The 20893-nt window shown below is 62.4% G+C and overlaps 1 protein-coding gene across 1 annotated transcript in view; it reads right to left on the reverse strand.

The window, feature by feature from the left end:
- The window catches only part of SKI (SKI proto-oncogene), a gene marked incomplete at its 5' end in the record, with an annotated part of 58073 nt that extends 43107 nt beyond the window's left edge, over positions 1–14966 (reverse strand). Inside the window, one exon of the mRNA XM_082404395.1 lies at positions 13998–14966. Within this exon, the coding sequence (XP_082260521.1) occupies positions 13998–14966 (969 nt within the window). The remainder of the gene's footprint in view (positions 1–13997) is intronic.
- Between the last annotated feature and the right edge of the window lie 5927 nt (positions 14967–20893).

Raw genomic sequence — 20893 nt, forward strand, 5'->3', positions numbered from 1 at the left:
GACCCTGGCTCCTGCCGACAGGAGAGGTCGGCCCGTGACCCCGCCCCACGGGCTCCTCCCTCCCAAGCCCCCAGCCCAACAACAGCAGGACAGGGAAGGAACCTCCCTAAGCGGGTCCTCCACACACTCCCTTGCTTCCGCTGGAGAGGACCGCTGCTGGCTCGTTTACCCAAATCACCACTTGAAAAATTACCCAAAGTTGTCCCACTTGAAATCCCATCCCGTCAGCCTTGCTCTGAAACAGAATGCAGGTCTTCCCTCCCACCATGGGGCCACGTGAAGGTTGAACTTGGCAGAGAAGGGACTCCCACAGCCCGTCACCGGGCACCACCTGCTGGCATGGCTGAGGTGGGCACCCGAGCTCACCCACGCACGCCCGGCCTACACACAGAGCCCAGGGGCCCCCAGGACATGGGTGGCTCCCAGCATCCCAACAGGACCACACGCAGGGGCCCAGGCCAAACGCACCACTACCCACCCCATCTTGGACCCCACCCCTCGGAAGTGGGCTGAGAACTTGCAGGTCCATCGGGGTGGCCAGCATGGGGCACACTGACCACAGACGGCACAGGCCCCAGTCCACCCATGAGCCCGCTGCTGGCACAAGGAGCTGCGGCCGCCTGGCTCACCGTGTGTTCTGCTCACAGCACCTGCTGGCGCCCGCCCCACTGGCCCGGCTGGCTGTAGGGAGGCCACCGTGCCAGCCCGCTATGCCCACACATGGCCCCGGCTGGGCTCCTGGGATGGCTTGTTGGGCCCGCTGCCTCCTCAGATGCCCCGGCTTGGAAAGAGAAAAGGGCTGGAGCAGCCGGAAGCACACGCACGGTGCTGGGCCTTCATCACCCCCAACACAGGGCTGGGCACCTCCACCACCCCACCCTACAGGCGGAGACACCGAGGCCCGAGCAAGTGACGGGGCCTCAGATCCAAGTGAGAAACTGGCCAAGCCAGGATCTGGGCCCGGGAAGCAAGTGTTTTTCGGTTGTTTGTTGTTTCTGTTTTTGTTTTTATTATTGTTTGTTTATTATTGTTTGTTATTATTGTTTGTTTTTATTTTTTTAATTTTTAATTTTTCGCTTCACCACACAGCTTGTGGGATCTTAGTGCCCCGCCCAGGGATGATACCCAGGCCCTCGGCAGTGAAAGTGCCGAGTCCTGACCACTAGACCGCCAGGGAATTCCCAGGAGTCAGGTTTTAAGAATCCATGCCCCTAACCACTAAGCTAGACTGCCTCTCTAAGTTTCAAGAAACTTCTACTTGACCAGAAATACCAAAAAATTATACTTACTACTACTTGCACAGAAAAGATGGGGGGGAAAGAAAAGGTTAAAATCAGATCCAAAGACAGTGATTTCTGCTTCACTGTGGGCAGCGGGAGAGGCCGGGGAGAGCCCTCTGAGCGATTTCCAAGTCCTTCTTTTCTTTAACCCAAACACAAAGAGCCACCCTCACTGCGGTCACTGCAGGCCGCGCCCGGGTTCCCGGGTTCCCACCACCGGGTCTTCCTTTTGAATCCAGCCGGTGGCGTCACCCCACCCAGCGGGCGGACCGGCAGTACCTGCCCAACAACAATCAAGGACCCTCCTTTCGAGCGCCAACGGCGGGCCGCACAGCCCCACCGCCCCGTCTCTCAGCCGCAGTCAACAGCTGAGACAAAGCTGGACGGAAGAGCAGACGGTCACCTCGGCCCCCCAGGTCCAATCCCGCGCCCCACCCCCCCGCAGGAGGCCAAGACGGGGGCGTCTGGAAAGCAAACATCGGGGATGGTCCGGGTCATCAGCTCAGGCAGTGCAGCCCCGGGGCCAGGGTGCGGGCAGCGGGGCACGGCCGCCCCGGCCAAGGCCACCACCCAGGCTCCAGGGGCCACCCCGTGACCTCAAGGCCCTTCAGGGCTCCAGGGAAGGGACGCCGCCCCCCCCACCCCAAGCCTCACCACCCACACCTCCACAAGGTGGCGGAGCACAGCAGCGAGTGGCCCACCCGGAGGACCCGTGCCTCCCGGGCCCCCCCCTCACCATGGCCTCCTGAGACCAACGCCAAACTAGTGGAAATCACGGCTGGGGGCCGGGCTGGACCCAGGGCCACGAGAGGGGCACGAGCGCCAGTCACGCGGGAAGCGGTATCCGAAGGTGGAGGGAGGACACCAAGGGGCCAGCGGTCCTGGGCTTGGGCTCCCGGGCTCCCAACTGTCCTGGAGCTGAGCCGGGTGGGGCTGCAGGTCCGCACGCTGGCCCCCGAGCTCGGCGTCGGCCCCCCGGCTGCCCAGGAGCAGCTCTGACCTTCCTCCTAGTCTCCCTGGAAAAGTCAGCGTCCGGCCAGAGGGCACTCCTGCCCCAAGCTGTCCAGGGCAGGGGCGGGTGTCCGCCTGCTCTGGGCCCAGCGTGCCACCCACACCTGGTGACACGATTAAAAGGTGGAGACGCGGTTCTCTGTGTGGGGAGAAGCATCAGTTTCAGAGAGTCCATCACTTCCTCTTACCAGAACTTTCTCCAGAAACTGGGGCAGGAGGTAGACTTCACAGAGAGAAGACAGCCTCACGCCAGGCTCGCTGGGCCGCCCCTCGAAGCCTGACGCGCTCCTGCCCTGCCCTTCCCCACCCCGGGCCGAGGCCCGGCCATCTGTCCAAAGCCTGGCCCCGACCAGGGCGCCCCCGCAGCAGCCCTCGCAGAGGCCTCCCCAGGACGCGAAGACGGCCGGCGCGTGGTGGGCAGAGCCACCGCCGCCCCTGCAGGCTCTCTCCCAGCCCCCACGAGCCGGGCACGGCGCAGGCGCGCCATCACGAACGACCTCTGCATCCAGGTCCACCCGCCGCGCTCCACCATGAGACTCGCCGGCAGCCCCTCCTCCAGCAGGTCACTGCCCCGCCCACCGTGCCGGCTGCACCAGAGGCTCTGAGGCATGCGGGGTCTCCTTGTACAAAGATGGGTGTCCAGCCACACTGACAACAGAGGGGTGACTGAACCAGCACACAAAACATCAGACTCCAGGAAAGGCAGAGAACTCCTACAGCTGAACAAGGCAAGACAAACAGCCCAGTTCAAAAAGGGCAGAGGACTCCGAACAGACCTTTCTCCAAAGAAGACACACACGGCCAACAGGCACACGACAAGATGCTCAACATCACTGATCATCAGGGAACACAGATCAACGGCACAGCGAGGCACCACCTCACACCCATGACCGCCATCAAAAAACAGCAACCAGTGTTGGCGAGGATATGGGGAACCTGGGACGCAGGTGCACCACTGCTGTGGAAGACAGTACGGAGGTTCCTCAAAGAGCAGACACAGAATTACCGTGTGAGCAGCCATTCCACTTGTGAGAATGTGCCCCACAAAACTGAAAGAAAGCTAAACCCATTCACAGCAGCACTATTCACCGTAGCTAAAACATGGAAGCAATCCAACTGTCCATTGTCTGGTGACGGATAAACAAAATGTGGTCCATCCATACAATGGAATATTATTCTGCCTTAAAGAGGGAGGTGATTCTGACACCTGCTCCAACGTGGATGGACCCTGAGAACACGATGCCGAGTGAAATAAGCCAGACAGAAAAGGACACATTCTGTGTGATCCCGCTTCTGTGAGGTCCCTGGAGGAGCCACACTCACAGAGACAGAAAGTAGGAGGCTGGGGCTGGGGCTGGGGGAGGGGTGGAGAGTGTCTAATGGGGGCAGAGTGTCGGTTTGGGAAGTTAAAAAAGTTCTGGAGACCGGATGGTGGTGATGTTTGCACAACAGTGTGAACATGCTTAATGCCACTGGGCTGTGCACTTAGGGGGGGAAAAAAAAAAAGTGGGAGATTTTATGGTACATATATTTTACCACACACACCAAAAAACCACATATAAGGAAAATTACAGAAAAAAATACTAAAAATAACAAAATGGCTGACTCCATTAGCAAAAAAGGAATCGAGAGCTATTCACCTCTCACATTAACAAAGCTATTCTGAATGACGGTAACCTAACGTTGTGAGAAGGTAGGAACGTGGGCGTGTAACTGGCACGCCATTTAGAGAAAGAATTTTGGTAACAAAATCAAGAGCCCTTAAAAAAGGCCTACACCCTGCGGGGGTCAGAGTCTCCTGAGAAATGCCCAGGAATGTGCACGTAGATTTAAGCACACACAGTCACCCCACGTGACCAAAGATGCCAGAGAAGCATAAAGACACACCGTGTGCATGAATAATTAAATGAAAGAAACAGGCCAGGGAGCTCGCTCTGAGCCACCGAATCTCCTACAAGAAGCTCACTGAAAGTCCCAGGAGTCTGAGGAGGTGCACTTGCGGTGACCACTGATCTGGGCCACCTCAGGGCCCAGGCCCTGCCCTCCCCTCCGCTCCCCGCAGGGGCCGGTGCTCCAGACACACGTGCACACGCTTGCACCAAGGGCGCTCCACACTCCTGTTCGCAGGCGCCCCCAAGTCCATCGACACAAGGGTGGGGACAGGCTGGCGTGCGCCCAGCAACCAGGCGAGCAGACCGCGCGACAAGGCCCAGGTGGGAGCCAGCAGCCTCGTGGACGCAGGGCCAGACACAGGGGGACGTTCAGGGTGGTGTCCTGGGAGGGGCAGGAAGCAGGGGGCAGGTGTACGTGACTTTCCGTGCTACCACGCGCTGCTGTGCTGAGACTTCTGCGAGGGATCCGTGGTAAGACGCTCCCTGAAGCATCACTTGTAATAACAAAAACATGGCCCAACCCTCGGATGCAGAATAAATGCCAGGACCCTTGATACAACAGATTACTCGCAAACATGCTACGTGGCTGTAAACACGCACAGACGTGCACAGACATACGTGCACACAGGGGCGTGTGCCCAAGGGAGGGCTGTCACCCACTCACAACGGCGGCCCCGGATCCTACAAAGCCCCCGCAGGGGACTGTGTCTGAGATGGCGAGGATCCGAACACAGGCCGGGGACCGGCTGGCATTAAGACATTGTCGACGATTTTGTTAGATGCGCTAATGGCAGCACGGTGGTGATTTTCCACAATTCCGTATCTGTTAGACGGATCTTGAAACACTTAAACATGAAGTGAGATGACGCCTGGGATCTGCTTTTAAAGAGGAGGAAGGAGCTAGATGAAACGAAACGAGTAACACGATGGCACGTGTGGAACCGGGCACGTGGCTGCGTGAACTGACGTCCCGACTTCGGGGCACTCTTGAATCTCCCAGTTTATAAGTCACAGGCACGTCACCATGGCACTGAGAGACGAGCGCTGGTCCCTTCAGGTGGTGGGCTCTGCTGGGCAGGACTCTGCTCCACTCACCCCGTAGCAGCAAAGGCACAGGCCCAGGCGGCCCCGGAGTGTCTACGACTCTCTCGCGAGCCCCCAGGCACTGCCTGCGCCCCCATCCCTCTGCCCGCTTACAGCCGCCGCGGGGCCAGGCTGCGGGGCTGCCCTGCGGAGTCCCGGCCACAGCCCTCGGCCCCGGGGACCCCAGGGCCTCTGGCACGGGGACGCATGAGAGAAATCGCAACACAAGTGTAAGTGTCTAACGGAACACTTAAAAGCCTAGCTACGTACGTGATGCGTGAGAGGCCTCCAGCTCGGGGAGCTAAATCCCGAGGGGCACTAAAAACCACAGGAGACCCCCCAAGTGACTCAAGACCACCTCAATAGCAGCGACAGGAAAATTAAAGCAAGTTCTCCCCAACCAGGAGAAGACTCCAACACGGATCCAGCAAGAAGAGCAACACGCCCCAACCTCCCCTGGCAGGACGCCCGCCCCGCGGCAAAGACTGGACACGGGGCCAGCCTGGCCGCGCTGTCGGCCGGGGGGGTGGGGGGCAGGAGGGGAGGGCTTCTTCCTCGCGGCGGGAAGGAGCGCGGTTCAGAATCCCCGGGCCCTCACGGCAGGCAGGGCTGCCGGGGACCCAGCCCGCAGGGGTCCCAGCGCCGGGCGGGGCGGGGCGGGGGCCCGCGGCCGCGGTCCACTGCAGTCGCACCCATCGGCACATGGCCTGGCCCCGGCTCCGCTGCAGGTGGCCGGACCCCGGCTGGGAGGAGGGTCCTGAGTGTCCCCCACCAGGGAGCCCAGGACCCCGCACAGCCGCCCGGGGCCACGCGAAGCACAGCTTACCTCCTGGAGTGACACGGGGCCAGCCCAGGGCCTACCTTGGTTTCACAACCTAAAGAGCTTTATAAATGCAGAGAAGACCCACTAGGGTCAGGCAAACAAGGCGACACTTATTACATACAAGGATGTTAAAAAAAAAAATCACAGTTTTGATAGTTCTGCAAAAAAAAACTTAGCAAATTTACAACAAAACTGTCAAGTAATTAAGGCTAGGCACTTCACACATGAACTTAAACTGCTAATTAAAATCCCCTCGCTTAATTGACTACATTTGCATATCATTCAACTGGGGAGTATAATTTTTTTAACGGTTTGGGCAACGCGGTTCGAACGCCAGGAAGCGGGAGGCGGCAGGTGAGGGGAGCCAGCAGCCCCAGGCATGACCAGGGAGGGCAGGGCTGGGACCCTGGGGGCTTCACGCCAGGCCTGGGGTCCCCACCCCAGGTGGAGAAGGAGGGCGAGGCCAGCAGAGACCCCCCCCGGCCCCAAGGCTCCCCCCTTGCAGCCCAGCACCTCTGCCTTGCCTTGACCTCCGGTGGGGAGGGGCCAGGGGCTTCCAGAACCACTCATGGAACACATGCACCTGCCCCTCCTCCAGGGGCAGCACGGCGGCCCCCCTGCCCCATCTGCCCCAACTCCTCCAGGGGCTCACGGAGCACCGGCCCTGCGGTTCCAGAGACACACCCGCCCCGCAGGGGGGCAACGTCTTGGAGTCAGACCACCACACCCGCCTCCCAGCCCAGCCTCCCAGCCCAGCCTCACTCAGCGGCGGCTGGAACACGAAGCATCGGGGCACCGAGGCCCCACCATCTCTAGGGCCCGGCCCGCGCCCGGCGGGTCCGCGTGAAAACTGTGCACCTTGCCGTCCACGGCTGGACCCGTGGGTTCTCGTGTGAGGCATCCCAGCCGCACGCAGGGCGAGAGGGGGTCCGCAGGGCCGACGGCCCGCCCTTCTTGTTCCAAGGGTGGAAGGGCAGCAGTGAGTTGATCCAAGAGGAGAACGCCGGGCAAACAGGAACGCGTCCACGAGGACGGGCAGGAGGAAGCACGGGGGCCGCGGGAGAACCACCAAGCATCACCGCGAGGCCCATGGCGACCCCGGAGAGCGAGGAGGTCGGGTGTGAAGGCAGCACACGCGGTCACCGGCCAGCTCGCCTGTCACTGCCGCTGCCACGTGGATGCCTCGCCCACCCGCCAGGCCTGAGCCATGAACCAGGGCCACGGGAACATGAAAGAACCCTGAGGTGTCAGAGAACAGACGTGGACCCAGAAAGCTGGCCACTCACAGCCCCAGTCACAGCCCCGCAGGCCCTCCAGATACCCCCAGCCTCGGAGCCAGGTGGGCCGCCGGCCTCCCCAAGGCTTGGGGCCCTCTGGGCTGTTGGTAGCGGGTGTAGCTGTGACGGCCCATGGATGTGGAGGTGGGCTCCCGTGCTGGGGTAGTTTCCTGCACACGAAGCGGGACAGACCCTCGGCCCTCCCGGAACACGCTACGTGGCCCAGGAGAGGCACGGGGGCGCCCCTGCCCAGCTGGGAAGAGTGGGGTGCGGAGAAGACCGTGCTGCCAGGCCCAGGTTTCGGGGAGGTCCCCAGACACCAATCACAACCCCCTGGCTCCCGTGACGACGTGGCCAACAGCTCCTCGGGCGCTGAGGGAGGCCAGCGCGGGCACACAGGACCACCTGACACCCAGTGGCTGACCCCAAAATGCATCCATCGCCCCCACCTACAGTCCTGACATTCAGCCCAGTTCCACACTGCCAGCCACGTCGCGGGGAGCCTACTTTCAACAAGAGATGTTCCTTTCGAAGCAGCCCACCAGCGTCCCAGCGGGAGCCACGTCAGGGCCGACGCCACGCAACGCCTGTCCAGGGAGAGCCGTCCCTCGAACCCCCCACGCGGACCCAAGCAAGTGTGAAGCACGGCCAGGACGCCCAACACCTACAGGACAGCTCTGTCCACTCCCGGGAAAGCTCCCCGCTCTCTCCTTTTCTAGCCATCGACAGCCAAGCTGCCAGTAAACCTTGACGATTAGTGATTTCATGCCTCTATGAGTCATTCAACGAGTATTTATTCCAGGCCCGGAACTGGGGACCCAGCCGAGACCAACACCCCCCCCCCATGAAGCCGACAACACAACCACAAACACACAACCCCAGAGCCAGCCGCAACAAGGGCTCCCCGGAGAGCCCAGACCACGGGGCAGGCCTGACCGCTGCGGGCTGCGCGGCCCACAGAGCCACGCCAACTTCCTGAATTATCTGTAGCTGCAAAATCAAGAAGTCGCAGTGTTGAGTCTTTCTAAATCAAAAATGTAAAATCAGGGGAGACGCAAACGCCAAATACCCGACAGCATCCTATCTGCTCCCCAGGCCGTCCCACTGCGCTGAAGTAGGCGCTTCTAGAAGCCAGCCCTGCGTTCACAGAAAGCAGCATCAGAGCTGTGGTCTGCTCCCCGCTTGCCCTGGGGCTGCATGGGGGCCCGGGCCACGCTGGCACAGGTCACACCGTGGACACACATGCAGCCCAAGGCCCCGCCCGCCCCACTCCACTCACACGAACACACGGACACCATTCGCAGTGCTAACCCAACTCCGACCAAAACCAGCTTCAGACCCCACCGCGTGGGCCCCACACTCCTGGAAACGACTTCCCGTCCCTTCTCTGAGGCTCGGATCGGCCCTCGTTAACCCATGGATGCGTGTGGCCCGGAGCCCCCGCCCCACGATCTCAGGGCCCAGCCCCCCTGGACTCGCCCCCTCCCCCCACGACCAGTGGGCAGGAGGGAAGGAAGGGCCCTCGGAAAAACGGAGCCTTCTCCCTCTCCCGCAGCTCTCCCAGATCTTAAGAAAATAATTCAGCCTCTGTATTTTAACTCAAAACAAAGAAACTTCTAAAAAACATTTCAGTTGAAACTTGCATAATTCTTCCAGTGGAGAAATCCTCCCCAACTTTCGCAATCCTTAGAAAGAGACACATTATTGCTGCTTGTGTAACAGTCTCCGGGCCACAGAGAGTCCGGCCGCCGGCCACGGACACCTCCCGCCAGACAGCCGGGGCGCAGGGCCCGGAAACACCTCCTCCCCCAGGCCCTCCCGGCGCCCGGCGGTCACCCTCCCCAGACTTCCTCGTGGGCCTCGCCTGGCATCTCAGACAGACGGTACCCAGACGCGCTGCAAGGAAGCGTGGGAGCCACTGGCCCTACTCTCGAAGCCCCACGCTGACTGAGGGACCCCAGGGGGCAGGAGGGTCAGAGGCGAGGGCCACTCAAGAGAGATGAGGGCCCCGCCCAGCTCCAAAGAGACGTCCTGGACATCGGCAGGATGGCTGAAGACGGGCAGACGTGGCCCGCTCACTGCACACAGACTGAGGGCCAGCCCCCCACGCCTTCCCTCCCTCGCACACGGCTGACCACAGGGCCCAGGGCAGCAACCAGAGGCTCCTCAAGCCGCTGTTTCCCTTCCGACAAGGCCCCGGCCTTCACCCTGGGGCCTTCGCGCTGAGGACCAGACCAACCCGCAGACCCTGTCCTCCTGCGCAAGGGGCAGGGCCCGTCCAGGAGCCTGGCCTCACAACATCACCCGATGGCACCCCGCCTTCTCAGCCGAGCATCCAAAGCCAGGAGATCACCATGGAGCCCCATGAAAACCTCTAGCAAAACAAGTGGACAAAGGGACTGCCGAGGGACTTCCCTGGCAGTCCAGTGGCTAAGATACGCGCTCCCAATGCAGGTGGCCCAGGTTCGAGCCCTGGTCGGGGAACTAGCTTCCGCACGCATGCCGCAACTAAGACCCGGCGCAGCCAAGAAAAACAGATAGATAAATAGATATATACACAGAAAAAGAAATAAATATCTTAAAGAAAAAAAAAAAAAAAGGACAGCCAAACCTCTACATCTATGGCCAAACCTGACGGCATCCGGTGAGCACAGCCCCCCGTGAAAGAGGGAGTGCCGGGAAAGGCATGCTGGCCAGAGCCCCTTCCAATCTGTCACACGTTCCCGATTCCATCCCCTCCCGTGGCCATTTCAGCCTGAATGCACAACACGCAGCCCGCTTAGAGGCCCCGATCGCCCTCCACCACAGCCACAGCCGATCCCCAACAGAGACCAAGAGACTCAACGCTCCGCCACGCCAACAGCCCGGCCGGGTCTCTACTTTGAGAAAACACTGCTCTCTGACTGGAGAGCCGTCATCAGGTGACGCAAGGAAACGGTTCCAGCGCGAGGAATTTAGACAGACCGCACCGTGGACGCTCACAACACACAGCACGGCGCCCATCGGCCCGCGAGCCCCTGCCGCGCAGGCAGCTCTACGAAAAAGACTCCTGCAAGGACGCAGCGTCTGAATGACAGAGGCTCAGTGAGCGAACACCATCCCCGGTCTCCAGTCTGAGAAGCGGGACCCTCCGAAGGCGCGGCAGCTCCCAGGAGCCCGTTTCTTAACCACACAAGGACCGGCCTGGCTCCAGCCCCAGGGAGACAGCACACCCCCCTGCCGCCTGCTCGGCCTGCGAGGAGCCCTCCCGCGGAACGAGGGGTGCGTCCCAGGCAGCAGGCAGGCTGGCAGCACCAACGCCCCGCCGCGACTAATAGCAGCCATACCGTTAAAACACCGGTCCGGTTTGGTTCAAATGCCATCAGATAAGGGACAGAGTCGACTAGGCAGAAGAAAAGGGCAGGGGACCGTGGGAAGGCTCTGAGGCCCCCATCTCCTCGCCACACGTTCCCAGCAGCAAAAGGACACATCCTCGCCCCGCCTATGACCTCATCACCTAAACACGCCCCAAAAAACACTGCCAACGGCCACTACTTACTACAGTCCCCCTTTCACAAGTGAGGAAACTGAGGCAAACTTGCTCAAGGTCAGGCAGCTAGTGAGGAATGGAGCGAGGGACAGGGCGAGGACATGGGAGCAGCCCCGTGGGGCTCCACGGTCAGAGCCGCCCAGTGCGGGACACCGAGGACAGCAGCCAGGGCCCCGGCAGCCCCGACAGCCGTGGGACGGACGAGAGCACGTCCTTGGGGTCCCCGTGGCGTGGGGGGCATCACTGAGGAGGGCCCTGGCTGGCACACATGGACACGCCACCTTCAAGGGTTTCCAGGTCAGGCTGGAGCCCCGCCCCCCCACTCGGTCCCACGCTGGGGCGACCACAGGGATTGCCGCCCCACCGTGGTCAGGCCGCAGGCACAGCAGGGCAAGCGAAGGCCGTCGGGCACCAGGACCCCACGAGAATCCCTGGCCCCCGCCCACTGCTGACGGCAGAGGACGCGGGCCTCCGTTTGGCAGGAGACCCGGCGACGCCTTGGCCCCCAGCACCTGGACCACACTTCGGCTCACCGCATGGCCCCGGCACCCACGGCCCCCACAAGAGCGGTGCCAGCTCACCCTTTGCTCCTTTCTGCCCTCGGCCTCGGGGGATCAAAAATATTAAAATAAGCTACGAGAAAAGTGAAGAGATCAAAACACAACCCGTGAATAATCTGTCAAGCAGGGAGTGGGAGGAGCGAACAGAGGCGGGCAGGGTGCCGGGGAGGGGGTCTTCCAGGCAGTTTCTTCCAGAACAAGCAGGGTCTGGGCAGCCATGGGTCCCCCTGATCCTGAGCCTCAGAACCCCCCTTCTCACGGGTGGGGTGTCCCTGGCATGTAGACAAGCTGTGCTGGCGACTTCTGAAAGGGACCCCGCACCCCAGAATTCCCAACCGCACGGTCACAGAGCCAAGGCAGTGGGCAGAGTCCCGGGAACAGGATAAGTGGCCGAGGCCAGCAGGAGGAGTGCCCCCCGAGGTGGAGGAGTGGCAGGAAGGCGAAGGAGCGCGTGAGCGGCCAAGCCAGCCACACGGCCGAGGCCCGGAAGGAGGGACACCGGACCGCTGGCCCAAACCACCGCTGCGAGGATAGGCCGTGCTGACACTTCGGCCTGGGGACCCCAACCGCTTACAGCAATCACATCTTCGTCATCACTGGGGAGACTTTTGTAACCAGTGAATGAGCTTTCTGAGTGGCGCTGGGGGGAGCACAGAAGGAGAAAGGGTGGCGCTGACCATCTGTTGAAATCACCGGGCACGAAAGCACGCTCTGACCTCTTCTCTGGGACTGTGGCTCAGGGGACGGTCCTGCCTTCTCACCTGGCAGTCCCTGGGCCCACAAGCTGAGCCTACGGACACCCATGTCCAGAAGAGCAGAGCCTGCTGCAAGGGGGCCAAGGCCCGGGCCTGCAGCTGCAACAAAGAGCCCACCCCAGGAAGACAACCACAAACATACACGACCGAGATTCGGACACAGACATAGACACACCCTGTCAGACAAGCCCCTCTGCGTTCCACCCTGGGTAAGTGACCCACCACGGGCTTACCCACTACAGGCCTACCCAGTCGGCCAGAACCCACCACCATCCTGCACACAGGGCTCCCTCGGGCCACAATGGCTGTCGAGGGAGCGGGCACCCCAAACAGAAAGGCCCCCAGTGTGCAGGGAGCGCCCACCACGCCACCCAGAGCCAGCTCCCAGTCTGAAACGAAGGGTCCGGCCAGCCTGCTGGGATCCGCCGCCGGCCGTTCCCATCAGCATACTCCCCCACCAGTGCTGCCCACTCAGACTGTCCCTCCCGCCCAATCCCAGCCCCACAGTCTGCAGACAGCTGCCACCTGGGCGCCAGCCTAGCCAAGGGCAGAAACACCACAAATCCACGAACGCACGCGGTGGCCCCCTCTGAGCGCAGGCGACAGGCCCTCACTTCCCCTCCCCTCCTCCGCTCCCTGAGACTCTGACACTCCGCTGGAGGGGCGCCCAGAGAAAACCGGGCGGGAGCATCTATTCACAGATTTGGAAAAAAAAAAAGTTTGATGCAATAGCTGAATTAATCAGGCCTCCCAAGAATAGCTGAGCCAATGCAGCATTCTGTGTGTGCAATTTAATAAGCCTGGATATTTAAAAGAAAAGTTACAAATACTCGGGGAGAGGGGGAGATGTCACAGAAAGTTAGCGTGGACCCCACTGAATGGTTTCGGCATCGAGTGGCCCGGGAGCTGCCAGGCTGGATCACACAGATCCTCCGTCAGGCAAACAACGGGGCCTAGGCCAGCGGCCCTCCCCGCGGTGCCCTTCAGCGTTTTAGAGGGAAGGAGAGAAGGAAACGTGCGCGTCCAAAACAAATCGCAAGCCAGCGGCTACCCTGACACTCGGGGCCCCGGGTGCCCGCTGACCAGTCCCCGAGCCCAGTGCCAAGTGGCCCTCGCCCCCACACGGGGGACTCTGGGATCCACTCCCTGGCAGGTCAGGGCAGACACACAGAGCTGGAGTCGCCGAGTCTCGGCCCCCTGCCACCACGGCCCGAACACCTGGCTTCGGTTTAGTGCCTGTCTCCCAAACCTTCAAGGCACAAACAGGCCCTGCCTGGCCAACTTCTGCCTGCTAGGACACAGGGGCAGGCGCCCCTCTGAGTGCCAGCCCAGGAGCGTTAGGGCCAGGGCGGGTCCCTTCCGCCAACTCGGCCCGGACACCTCCTTGGGCCCCATGAAGGCCTGGGCTGCCAGCTGCAGCCTGGGCCCGGCCGGGATCAAACTTCCCGGGACTCAGGGCAGAAGAGTCCGAGGTCTGAAGCCTGCCCCTCCCGGCCCAGCTGGGCACCGGCTATGGGCCTCAGGAAGGCTTCACCCACCCTGGCCTGCCCTCGAGGCCCCCAACCAGGGAAGCGGCTTGTCCTAGGAGTCGGACGGGAGGACCTTCCTCCCAACTACATGGCCATCTACGGGAACGCCAACGCCACCCCAAGTTTCCTTAAAGCCAAACCAAACCCTGAGACACGTGCAGGGGAGGCAGAGCCCCTGGCCCAGGAGGGACCCCCACCCTCTCCGCAGCCCGCCCTCCCACTCACTCCCCGGGCCCGGCCGGGGCGCGGGACACTCACCCGGGGCACCCGCCGCTTGTACTTGTTGCCGTAGTCGAACTTCTCCTTGACGTCGTCCAGACAGCGGCCGAGGCGCGCCTGCTCCTCCTTGCCCGTGTAGTCCTGGCTGAGCAGGATGTAGGCCCGCCAGTTGGCCGAGTCGAAGCCCCAGTGGCAGGTCCGGTTCTCCAGGGCCTTGTGCGAGTGCACCACGAACTTGTGCGGTGGGTACATGAGGCGGCAGTCGAGGCACTGGATGCAGGCGGCGCTCGGGCTGTTGTAGAGCTCGGGCACCAGCAGCCCCTTGCACTTGCCGAAGCACTCGTGGTACACGCGCACGCTGCGCTCGCTGAGCTCCAGGCCCAGCGCCAGGCTGGCCGCCAGCTCCTTCTTGCAGGGCGGCGGGTAGGCGCCGCCGTACAGCAGCGCGTTGCACAGGCGCTCAGCGTCCGTCTTGGTGATGAGCCCGCACGAGGGCGCCGAGAAGGGCAGGATGCCCATGACTTTGAGGATCTCCAGCTGGTCGGCCGTGCAGCGCGAGCAGTAGATGTGCAGCTCGTCGCACACCGAGTTGATCTGCTGCAGCGAGAAGTCGCGCAGCACCGAGTTGAGGATCTGCGGCAGACAGAGGCGCTTCTCGCCGCCCACCACGAAGCACGAGATGGTCTCGCCCTCCAGCACGGTCTCGCAGCGCTCCGTGGAGCGGTCGGACGGCATGAAGAAGGGCCCGGGCAGCACGGGCGGCGGCGGCTGGATGGCGGGCAGGTGCAGCACCGGCGGCGGCTCGGCAGCCGCGGGCACCGGCGCCGGCACCGCAGCCGCGCCCGCCTCCTTGGAGCTCTCCTTCTTGTAGGCCTCCTGCGCCCAGCGCGCCGAGAAGGCGGCCGGGCCGCCCAGCGAGCTCATGGAGCTCAGATGGAACTGCTCCAGCGTCTTCTGCAGCCCCGGGTGCGGCTGGAAGCCGCCGCGGCCGCCCGCCGCCGCCTCCATGGTGCGCTCCGGCTCCCCAGGCCGCTCCCGCTCCCGCGCGCCCGGGCCCCCGCGGCCCCCGCCGCTGCCCCGCGCGCCCCGGCGGCGCCCCCGGCCCCGGCCCCGGCCTCCCCCCGCCGCCGGCTCCCGGCCGATCACGGCCGCGGCCTCGGCCTCGCCCGGGGGAGCGAAGGGGAAGGCGGGCGGGGCGAAGGGGTCCCGCCGCTGGAGCCCGCCGCCGCCCGGGCCCGGCGCCACATCCACGCGCCCCGCGCCGCGCCCGCCGCCGCCGCCGCCGCCGCCCGGGCCCCCCGCGCGCCCCCCGCGCGCCCCCCGGGCCCTAGGCGCGGGGCATGCCCCAGCGCGCGCCGCCAACGCCAACGCCAACGCTCGCGGGCCCGGGGCTCGCGGGGGGCGCGCGGGCAGGTGCCGGCGCCGCGAGGCGCGAATCGCCGCGGCGACCGAGGCCGAGGGGCCCGGGAGGAGCGGGGGCGCGGGCGCGGGGCCCGCCGGGCCGTCCTCGCGCGGCGCGCCGCCGCCGCCGCCCCGCTCCTCCCACCGCGCGGCGCCCGCCCGGCTCGTCCCGGCGGCGCTGGCCGGCCGCGTCGCGCCCGCCGCCGGCCTCCCGGCCCGGCCCGCGCCCACCCCGCCGCCCGCGCCCGGCTCCGCGGCCTGCCCGCCCGCCCGCGCGCGCGCGCGCGGCTTCCGGGGCGGCGGAGCGCCTGTGGGGCGGCCTCAGACCGCGGCGGCGGCGGCGGCGCGGGGCTCGGCGCACATCCTCCCGGCGGCTCGCTCCAGCTCGGACTGAGCGCCGGGCGCTGAGCTCACGCCGCCGCCCCGCCCCGCGCCCCGCCCCGCCCCGCGCCGCCGCCCCGCCCCGCGCGTCGTCTGGGGCCGCGCGTCCGCCTCAGCCGAGCGCCGGCCAGGAATGCGCCCGCCCCCCGGTCCGGCTCTTCCAGGAACGCGCGCTCCCCCCGCCCGCGCTCGGCGCTCCGCCGCACTCAGCCGTGCTTGGGCCCGCCCGCCGGCCCGGGACTCGGGCCCGCTCGGCTGCACTCGGGCACGCCCGGCCGCGACTCGGCTCCGCTCGGCTCCGCTCGGCTCTGCTCGGCCCCGCCCGTCCGGGACTCAGCCCCATTCGGCTCCGTTCGGGCCCGCCCGCCGGAAGGCCACTCGGCGGGGGCGGTGGCGGCGGCTGCGACCCGGGCACCCCATCCGGTGGCGGCAGCTTCCTGCGAGGCTGCGAAGGCGCCCGTCCCGCCGCCGCATCGCCGCCAGAGCCCAGAAACCCACACAAGGTCCCCACTACAACCGCAAACCAGCTGAGGGGCGTTCGGGACGGGGCGGCACACCCTCCACCGCCCACCTCCCAGCCCCCGGGGTCCCCACGCAGGCGATGGGGACGCCAGGCCAGATGATCCACGTCCCACATAGGACAGGGACACCGAGCAGCACGATGTGGGTTACTACACACGTTGGGATTGCAACACCCCACACGGGACACAGACACCATGCAGCCTGTTCTGGGGACCCCCAAGCGATGCAGGCGCGACACAACACCCCCAAGGGATGACTGGCCGCAGGGCCGACCACCCCATGACGCTGCACGGTGGTCCCCCCACACAGCCAGCGGCTGCGCCTCCCACCAGTTCCAGGGCAGGGCTTGCATCCAGGTCGCTGCCAGGCCCAGGCCCAGGGTGGGTCTTCAGGAAGCTGGCTCCTTCCTGCCCCCAGCAAGCCGGCGCGACCCTTACCCTATAGCCCCCCAGGCCCAGGGAGCCATTGACACATCTGCAGGGCACCCAGGGCATGGCCAGTGGGAGACCCCACTGTCCGTCGTGGCTCTATCACGAGGGAGAGACAAACCAGAAAGTGCTGGGTGGGACAAGACCGGGGCCTGAAGTTGGACAGGCTGGCTGGGGGGCCCCCGGAGGAATCAGCATCCAGCAGAGGCCTAGGGGGTGGGGACTTGAGATCAGGAGGACGATTCTGGTGGTGCTCAAGCCAAGGGCAGAAGGACAGTCCAGCCAAGCTGGGCAGTGGCATCTTTTCCTCCATAGGACAAGGGCACCCAAGCTGTCCTGGGCACTGGGGGACACGTGGGGGGGGCCACAGTGCTGGGCAGAGGTGAGAGGGCCATGCCCACTTCAGCCTGTGTGACCTTCAGCTTGTTACCTACTGCTCCTGCCTCCCAGTGGAAGCTGGAACTGGCCCCAAACCAGCACTCCCCAGGGCCGTGTCTGCCCCCCAGGGAGCCGACCCGGTGTCTCTGCAGGCCTCTGTCGCCCCTCAGGCACGGGCAGGTGTCTGGAGATGCAGCTAGGATGGGCAGGTGACCCCACACCTGCATGGCTGCAGAATCTCAAGGGAGGCCTTGAGATTTGGGGTGCAGTGCTCCACGTCTGAAGACCTGACCACTCCCCACCATGGACGTGAACCCTCTCCCACCTTCGCCTGTGCCCTGGGGACTGTCTCTTCCACTCTTCACCCCAGTGCCCCCAACGCGAGGTTTTTCTACGGGTGCTGGCACAGGAAAACTAGGAAAGGGGTCCTTACAAAACAAAAAAAGGGACTTCTTTGCTTTCGGAGGCTGTTTTCTTGGTCCCATTTGGACCAAAAAAATTTCTGTTGTACCTGAGTCCGTTCCTTCCACGTGGCTTTGACTCCCATACAGTCAGGCAACCTGTAATTGAAAGGAGATGGTTGGAGAACCAGAGGGCTGGCCAGGGAGGGTTTCCAGCCGAACGCACAATTCCTCCTTCTCGTTCGGCCAAGTGGGCACTCCCAGGAGAGCCCCGAGCCTGAGGCCCCCTGGACAGGCAGTGCCTGGCTCCCAGTGTCCCACCCCCGGCCCACCCCCCGTCCTCTGGCTTTGCAGGGCTCCAGGAAGGGGTCTTGGGAAGGGGCCAGGTGGAACGACCAACATTCCCAGAGATTCAGAACCCAGATGGAAGCCGAAGTGGGTGGGTGTAGGGTGGGGGACAGGTGAGGGGTGAAGGGCCCTGAGATTCAGGGAGGGCCTGGACTGGTCGCTAAAACTTCTCTGCCTCAGTGGACTTGAGGTCTCCTTCCCCGAAAGATGTCGGAGCTTCTGGAGCAGCCGAGGCCGTCCTACCCACCGAGGGCCAGGACAGCTGCACTTAGAGAGAGTCAGCCAGGCCCTGTCTTCTCCATGAGCCCAGTTGGGGGCCCCCAGTTTCTGGCCTTCCTCCTTTCAGCTCATTGCAGCAGCTGCCCTGGCCAGTGGCCTGCGCCCCCCACTGACCCCTGCCACAGGCCACGCACCACACTGTGAGGCGGAGGGTCCAGGCCACAGGCACAGCCATGTTGGGGGGCAGGGGCAGGAACCTGCTGCACCAGGCCCACCCAGCTCACTCTCCAGCCCTTGCCACACTGATGGGTATGGGCAGCTGGTCATGTGCGTGTTCACTTGCGAGATAAATACACACTTGTGGAGCTCGTACCCCCGTGAGCACAAGCCAGGCTCTGGGACCAGTGGGGAAGGAGATCAAGTTCTGCCCCGTGTGCTTCCGTGTCCTGGGGCCAAGGAGGCCAAGGATCGGCAAACTGCTTGTAAGGGATCAAGATCATTCAGGACCTGGGGGCGGGCTTTGGAGCCAGCAGCACCCCGAGACCTGAGAGAAGAGGGTGCCGGCAGTGATGAGGTGCCCCTGGCCTCAGGGGCAGCTCAGAGGCCCAGCTGGGAAGTGGGCTGCGAGGCTCCGATCAGCAGGTCCTGACAGAAACCCCGACAGACAGCTCTGCCCTCCTTGGCCCCACCTGTTCCCTACTCCCTACTCCATGGGAAGGAAACACCTGGTCTCAGACAAGCACAAACTGCCATTGTCAGGAAAGTGCTGAGATACTGTTTTAAAACTTTAAGTTTGAAAAAAAAAATTACTTAAGTAACATGAGCTTGATAAAAATTTAGAAAAGACTTTTATGTTATTTTGAGTTCCACCAAAAGCAGACCCTGAGACAAAGATTTGAGTGAAAATATGTGTTTGGGAGGTGTTTCCAGGACACACAAATCAGGGTGGGAGGGAAGGCAGGATACCCGAGTGTGTTACCAGCCTGTCACCCCGGGCTCCTGGAACGGGATCCTGGGGTGCAGAGCCATCCCCGGGGGCCGTCCTGGTTGAGGTCAGAGCCCAAGGAGGGAGGGGACATCCACTGGAGCAGGGAGATTGATTACATATGGGATTGAGCAAATAAGGAAACAAATTACTGGTGACACGTCAGGTCTCTCGCTGTTAGAGATTGGAATTAAAAACTGGAAAGGTATGAGGATATCTGTATATGTATAGCTGATTCACTTTGTTGTAAAGCAGAAACTAACACACCATTGTGAAGCAATTATACTCCAATAAAGATGTTTAAAAAAAAAAAAAAGAAACAAAAAAATGGAAAGGGATAAATAAATGCAGTGAGAGGCCCTTAGAGGAATGACACCCCAACAGCAGCAAGCACCCTGAGAACCTGTGTCTTGGCTTCTAAATGCCATCCTCCACTAAAAGGAAGCAGGGTCCTTTGGAGAAATGACTAGTCGTAGGGCTTGGGCAGAGAGAGTACAGGACGAGTCTGGAACATCTTACTGGGTGGGGAAGTAGGAGAGCCCAGAGCATAACAGGGACACACTGAAAGGCCGTGTAGCTGGCTCGAAGAGGAAGGGCCCCCAGTGGCAAGTCGGAGATCATCATAATGGCCGTGGATTACAACCGTGAAGTAAAGTAGAAGACCACAGGGCCATGTGTATTTAAATATTTATTAAAATAAAATGGATTTGTAACTTGAAAGTTTGATGAGAAAGGGGCTATTTGCATCATTTTACAGTTCTTCCCCACAAGGCTCCCGTCAACTGCAAAAGGAAGAAGAGTGAGTTCCCAGGGGACCCTGGCAAGTACCACCCAAACCGAGCCATCCGTGGACACCAGCAGTCATCAGATCAATTGTAACCCTGCACCACCTGACAGGGTGGGATGGTCACTTCTGTGACTCTCCTGCCAAAGAGGCATAACCTGCACCTGACCGTGACGAAACCTCCGACACCCACACAGAGGGACTTTGTACAGAAAGACGGGCCTGGAACCTTCAAAGGTGTCAGGCTCATGACGGTCAGGGAAAGGCTGAGGAATATTCCGGACCGATGGAGACAAAAGATACGACGGCTCAGGGCAACGTGTGGTCACTGGCTGGATCTCGTTACTAGAAACGATGTTATTGGAGGGACCAGAAAGCCTTGGATGTGGCCTGAGGCTCAGAGGGCAGCAGCCCTACCTGGGACTTGGTGCTGTGGGGTGTGATGGATATTGCCCCATGTCAGCAATTCACTCTCAAATGGTTTGTGGGGCATGAGGGGTGGTGTTCCTGTACCATTCTTGCAAGTTCTAACTTCTCTGTTAGCTTGAGATGGTTAGAAAACACAAAATTTATTTTTGAGAACGTCATGGGGAAGAGGCCTGGATTCTCTGTTGAGCCTTGTGAGCCTGAGCTGCCTAGCGGAGCGGGCTCCAGCCTGGGGCCGCTGGAAGCCCTACCGCTGGGCAAGGCAGGTCAGGCCTGGGGAGTACAAGCAGAGCCCCATGAGTGTCTGCTGCAACTCCAGCCCGGATGGTGGAGGAGCTGGACCCCCTTCCTGGTCCAACGCGAGCACAAGCCAGGGAATATAGGTCGCTCTTTAAATGTATAAATGTGAAAATTCGGAAGGAAGGGAGCTCCGCAGAGCTGGAGACAAGGACGGAAGGCAAGGCCCAGGGGTGAGCAGGGTGGAGACCAAGCAGCCTACACGGGGCTTGGAGTTGGCCTCACACCACTAAGGTCAGGGATTTAAGGCCACGGTGGGAAGGAGTTGAGGCCACAGGCCATTTCTCAAATGGGAGCTGGAACCAGGCTTCCACCATGACCATACAGGCTGAGAAGGGGCTGTCTGGTCCATGAAGGGGACGTAG

Source organism: Balaenoptera borealis (assembly GCF_965194805.1).
Source record: "Balaenoptera borealis genome assembly, chromosome: 1".
In the NCBI taxonomy this organism is placed as follows: domain Eukaryota; kingdom Metazoa; phylum Chordata; class Mammalia; order Artiodactyla; family Balaenopteridae; genus Balaenoptera; species Balaenoptera borealis.